General features: G+C 34.9%; 2 protein-coding genes across 2 annotated transcripts in view; one reads left to right on the top strand and one right to left on the bottom strand.

Annotated features, from left to right (window-relative positions):
* ahr1a (aryl hydrocarbon receptor 1a) overlaps positions 1-958 on the bottom strand; it is a 31,034-nt gene extending 30,076 nt beyond the window's left edge. Inside the window, exon 1 of the mRNA XM_016482164.1 lies at positions 477-958. Coding sequence (XP_016337650.1) covers positions 477-532 — 56 coding nt within the window. The 5' untranslated portion in view covers positions 533-958. The remainder of the gene's footprint in view (positions 1-476) is intronic.
* Positions 959-5,019: 4,061 nt separating this feature from the next.
* Positions 5,020-6,232, top strand: part of ankrd28b (ankyrin repeat domain 28b) — a 32,785-nt gene continuing 31,572 nt past the window's right edge. The window contains exon 1 of the mRNA XM_016482163.1: positions 5,020-5,241. Coding sequence (XP_016337649.1) covers positions 5,215-5,241 — 27 coding nt within the window. The 5' untranslated portion in view covers positions 5,020-5,214. The remainder of the gene's footprint in view (positions 5,242-6,232) is intronic.

Raw genomic sequence — 6,232 nt, 5'->3', positions numbered from 1 at the left:
ATATATATATATATATATATATATATATATATTTACTTTCCTTTACCTTTACCAAATTTACCTGTATTCACTTTGTTTTCATATTTGGCGACTTTTTGTGAAAAATGGAGACTTTTGAGGGTGGTTCTAGAGATTTTCTGAGGGAGGGGTTTGGCAACACAGTCGTTCACAGAAGTCAAAACACGCTCACGCACAAACACGACGTCTAGCTAGGCAGCTCACTAGTTTTCCCAAAGAGCCTGACTAGACATCGGAGAAAGTGCAGCGATATAACATCATTTCACAAATAAAATTCAATCAAATAGAATAAATATTCAGATAACTATTAATAAGAATTCACTATGCAATGAGAGTCACTTGTCTGCTTTATATTGTTTGGTCTTGATAAACAGGTTAACTGACAGTAGTACTGTAAACTGAATACATATGTTTAACTAAGCATCTAAGCATGGCCTAGTAAAACAATGATTTATTACCTTTTCTGGACAGGTTTCCTCCGTTTGCGACTTGCATAATTATTACTGGTGCTCATAATTCCCACAGAAACAGATTCGTGGTTAGTCAGTGGTTTTACTCGGTGCTAGCAGGCTAACTTTAATCTGCCTTGGGTTAGAAGTTAACGTTTTGCTCAAATATAGGCTAAATTTATAAACTAACCATTACCCAGCAATGCAATTTAAATCTGAAGCATTCACCTGCGTTAGTCCACAGTTAAAGACCAGTGGTTGACATGAGAGAGGTATAAACACGTCCCTGTCATGGCTAAGCTAAACTGACAAGCTATCTGTCAAACTAATGTTAGCTAAGTTTTGTCGAACTTTCTAAAGCTCAGCTGCCACTCAACCTAACGCACATTTTGCTCTCCGGAATTTTTTTTGTAGTCAGCTGTCATACACTAATACTGACATCCAAACACTAGTCCTGGTTAACTTAGTTTGACAGCGTTGCTCCAGCTCAGTCTCTGTGCAGTCAATAAACGACAGACCAATGTTTGGTTTTGACAGTCTGACTCTGATCAGAGCCCCTCCCTCACCCACTAACCACCTGCTAACCACCTAAAATTCCTTTTCTGTCCTGAATGCAGTGAACTACTTTGTCTAATTTGCCCAAAACATACAAAACGTATCACTGTAAAGGACAAAATATTACTAAACTGTAATAAATGTAATGTTGTAAAATCATGAAACCTTTAAAATCATAATTCAACATCTCCTTTAAACAGTGTCAAAAGTGCAGAATATTCTGTATTTTTACAGTATTTGTCTGACAGTAGTGACTAATTATCAGCATTAACAGTTTTATTAACAAAAACTAAATGTTTAAGCAAAATTAAATGTCCAACATACAAAGTTACAACATGCGGCGATGAGTCAATTATAGGCTACTTCTTCTTCGACCACTTTGAAAGACTTTTCTGATGAAGAAAGTTAAGCTGAAACTGGATTGACTATAATAAATTATAATTAGCTACATGGGTGTTAACAATAATAATTTTTATTAAAATAGTGTACTATAATTTCATATTTAAACAATAAACGTTTACAAATAGCACATTTTGTCTAGGTTATTATTGCTTATAACATTGCCATTGTTTTTTACTGCTACTATTAATTATGCATAGTTTGTGAAATGTAATTTGCGGTACATTACATGGGCAATAAAGTTTTCAAGTCATTTATTTTGTTAGTCTACCCTTAGAAAAGCTCTTTATCTCCTAAACGGCAGAATTTAATTCTGTTGTCATTTCCATTAAACAAGGAGTCTATATGCCACTTCTCTTCTAAATTAAAATATCTGCAAATATCTAACCATCTCAATTTGGCAAGTCTGACTCTATTCATTTCCGTTAAAGGCACTTCAGTTAATAAATCCTGTTAAGATTAAAATTGGATTTTGAAGCGGGTGCAACCAAATGTGTCGGGACACATTAAAAAGGGACCTTCTAAAGACACATCATCACATATGCTAATCTCTACATCACTTTTCTGTCTGTTTTAGTCCGTTTTATATCATTGACAAGAGAAAAATGAAAGTCATAAAGTAATTAATAAAGAATGTGTGCACATATGCAGAAGAGATATGGTTCTCTTATTTGATATGCCTAAAACTCAGTGATTGCTGTTGGCTTTACAGATACAGATCTGATGCAAAACAACATAGGAATAATTTCACCAGAGAGACCAAAGTCAGAGGCAAACATATAGGCTGCATTTAAGATGTAGTTAATGATGTTTTTATTTCTTAGTAACATCACAGGGAAAGGAATGTTTTCACCGATTACTTATTTTTGGACAAATGGTCAAATGTCACTGCATCACATATTTGAGCATCCTTGCTTTAACAACAGTGGCTAAAATAATTACAGCTCAGCCATATTCTTTACATTCTTCACCATTTTGAATGAAGACAGAAATTTCCAAGTAATGAGGCTTTCATTAGGGTTGTCATCTATACTGCTTAGTTCAGTGAATCTAGTAAATGTGAATGCCTATTTCTAATGAAAGCTGCAAAGGATGCCAAAAAAAACTATTAAAATGTGTAAAGTTTTGACTTCAAATACATTATTTACAGAAAGGTGTACAACCCTTCAAATGATTAAATGGTCGAACTGGTCAGATGTTTTTCTTGACGGCACATAATCTCAATTCAACAAATTTAATAAATTGCTACGCTCTTCTTAATTTTGTAATTTCGTAAGATGTAATCAGTAGAAACAGATTCTGAGGTTAATAATCTTCTGGAAAAAATGAATAATTATCTGTGATGTTGTATTATGCTGAATATCAAAGGTTTTTGTGTCTATTTGTTAATGAGGGAATGAGGGGCCTCATTGTACAGCCTTTTTTTTTAGATTTAGAAAATTTTATTTTATTTTGAAGAGAAAAGATAAAATATGAGACTCTTAAAATAGCCCTAAGTGGCATGTTGTTACTAGTGTTATTATTTTTAAATATAATGCTTCATTGGGTTATTCAGTAATGCCATGTTATATGTGCGTTTCAGATATTTTACAACAATTTACCAATTTACTATATGTAGCCTATATAATGTATATTATACATTATTCTGCACATTCTGAATTTACAAAGTTATATTTAAAAGTAAATACACACACTGTTCTTTAGGGAGGCATCTTCCCCCATCTTTCGTGCATGTAACACGTTTAATTGACGAGACTGAATCCTGTTCATTCGCTTGCTGGGTTCAGCCTCGTTGTAACCGCAGAAGTTGCGATAATGATTAGCCTACATTCCAACAGCAGAACTGCGGTGGATTATGCTGTTATTTTCTAGAGAGCAAGCAGCGAATTTTTTAACTAAAATTTGTTTTATTTAATAGGCCTACTTATTTAAATGGTTTAAACCAGTGGTTCCCAACCCTGGTCCTGGAGGCACCCCAATACTGCACATTTTGCATATCTCCTTTCTCTGACACACCAATTTCAGGTCTTGGAGTCTCTACTAATGAGCTAATAATCTGAATCAGGTGTGTTTGATTAAGGAGACATGCAAAACATGCAGTGTTGGGGTGCCTCAAGGACCAGGGTTGGGAACCACTGGTTTAAACCAATACATGTTTATATAAATCACGGGTAGCTTACGTCATACCAGGTATTTATTTATTTAGCGCCGAATGCTGTGCATTAGACAGGAGAACAGCTAGCCTACTGTGAAGTATTTTCAAAGTATTAAATACACCTTTAGCGTCATCTGGTGCACCACAATTAAATTGACTCTTTGTGCTTCGATTATTTAACGCTCGTCTTAAGTTTAAAGCAACTCAAAGCCTCGTCAATCCAAATGAATGAGTATTCTCCCTCTTTGTCTCTTTCTTTATTAGGCTATATTATATATATTTAAAAAAAAAAACTAAAGTTGTCAAGTTGCTATATTTTTGAGACAAGAAAACAGAACCTACCTATTATTTATTATCTAATACAACTTTCTAATACAGCCTTCATTTACTATAGCAACTATCAGCTGATGAGCTGTTCCTTTTAAGGAACAATTAATACAAGGAACCGGTTTCATTGTTTTCTGTACAGACCTATGAAAACATTTCTTTGTATTTCCTGTAACACAGTGAAGACACAATGAGGAAAAAGACTAAAATAATATATTCCAAGTTTGCTGAAATTTTAGCATATACATTTTACATTTGGTTACATAGGCCTGTAATAGGTCACCTTTATTTGACCCTCTAACTCTAACACTTTCTATTCTATTTTAATTCTACTTTATCTATATTTATATATTTTTTTATTTTTTGTCCTCATTTGTAAGTCGCTTTGGATAAAAGCGTCTGCTAAATGACTAAATGTAAATGTAGTAGAATTGAGTCACTTGAGTACAATTTGACAGTTTTATACTGTCATGCACTTTTAAACCTGTACCTATAACAGTGATATTTAGTTGGTCATTTGGATAATAATGTTATCATTAAATATACTGGCATATATTATAACAAATATATTTTTCCATTATTTTGATGGCTATTTTAACTAGAATCAGAAGGGAAAAAACTTAAATTGTATTTTATTCATGAAAATTGAGAACTACTTTTAAAATTACCATTCACAGTGGCATGTTTAACAATTTGTGTGTGTAGAAAGAGGAAAGAGGGAAATAAGAAGATGGTCTCTCGCAGTAGAATGATCATATTTGGGGTCCTTGGCATCAAAAAGTGTTAAAACTCCTGCATCAGTAATTTTCTATAACTAATACAAATAGAAAATGTTAAAACCACTGTGTAACCCTAATATAATCTCAATGAACCATCACTTTAAATTTGTATTCATTGTAATGCATTTTGTATTCAACAACATTGTTAAAAAGAGAAGTGGAAGTCACTTTGCAATAAAGAAACGCGCACTTCTTCCTTTACCGATCTGAAACCTGTTTAACTGCAACGCACACATATCCAACAACGTTTCAGTTCACAAGCAAGCATCGCCCCCATCTGGTTTTTAGCCAATCATCGTTCTTTTTACTGTCGCTCAAACCACTGTCTAGCCAATCATCGTCCCCGTTCTTTGCGAGGCAGCAGTGGCGGTAATGTTATGGAGTTTTCTCCCCCTGCTCATCAGTGGCAAGTAGGAAACCTCAGGCCTACTGGAAACGCTAGATTTACCGACAACAAAACATCAGTATTCAGGTGGTGGTGGTGAAAAATATCCGTTTAGTTCTGCATGAGATCCAAAGAGAGCATCGAAACATGGTGGTTCTCAAAATTAGAGACCAGGTGAGTGATGTCTGAAAAGGCTAGCCGAGTTAGGCTAATAAGTGCTAACACGCCAGTGAACTACCCAGCAACCTCACAGACGACTGAACTGTCCAAAGTCATTTAACTAAAGACGTTTAAGAGGTCGAATACGTGCTACATTATGCTAAGCAAAAAAGAAAGCGAAACGTAATTTGTGAGTATTTGTCATCTCGTGCAGAAGGAATGTAGCTAATAGTTGCTAAGCTAAATGTCCGCCAGCCACGATATTAGTACAATGAAGTGCACGCTATTTGTTTTCAATAATCTGTTAAGTAATCTAAGTAATAAATCGCAAAAGTCTTCTGATTACTTGTTATTTTAAGGCTCGGGCAACAGTTGGTCTCGTGAGGTTAGATTGTTAACATCTTTTTTACTGCTGGCTATGAAAATGCTCAGATATCAGATAGCTGGTTTTGATTAATAGTTTTGTTTATGGATTCGAAGTTAAGAGTCATAAATTGATAACTTTAACGTCAGTCTTCATTAGCTGACAACTTTGCTGAGTGCACGACAGGTGTAGTCGCCTATCAGTGATGCAGAAGCCCAGTCATGCATCGCAGTTAAAAAAAATAATTAAAATATTGAATTAAAGTTGGGTTTTACAGCTGATCTTAGTGTTAGATGCCAAATATTTTGGACATTTGTAATGATGACACTGCCAGAAAGTTTTTTTTTTATTACTGACGTCATAGATTTCACCAGTCACATTACTTTCTCCCTCAGGATAACTAAATGTTAAGAGAGTTGGAGCATTTCTACTTTTATTTCTACTAGGGATGCTCTGATCAGGATTTTTGCAGTCGATACTGAGTACCGATTTCTTGTCATGGTGATTGGCCGATACCGATGCCGATTCTGATGCTTCAAGCTTTATACAGACAGTTTCATCGGGCGCATGCGCCTGGCCCGAAGTTAACTTCCTGTCTGTGTTTGTTTATCAGTCTGGCTATGGCGCCGGCTACAAATGCAG

Source organism: Sinocyclocheilus anshuiensis, unplaced genomic scaffold (assembly GCF_001515605.1).
Source record: "Sinocyclocheilus anshuiensis isolate Anshui unplaced genomic scaffold, SAMN03320099.WGS_v1.1 scaffold185, whole genome shotgun sequence".
Classification (NCBI taxonomy): domain Eukaryota; kingdom Metazoa; phylum Chordata; class Actinopteri; order Cypriniformes; family Cyprinidae; genus Sinocyclocheilus; species Sinocyclocheilus anshuiensis.
Note: the sequence above shows the minus strand (reverse complement) of the source record. Positions and strands in the feature narration are given on the sequence as shown.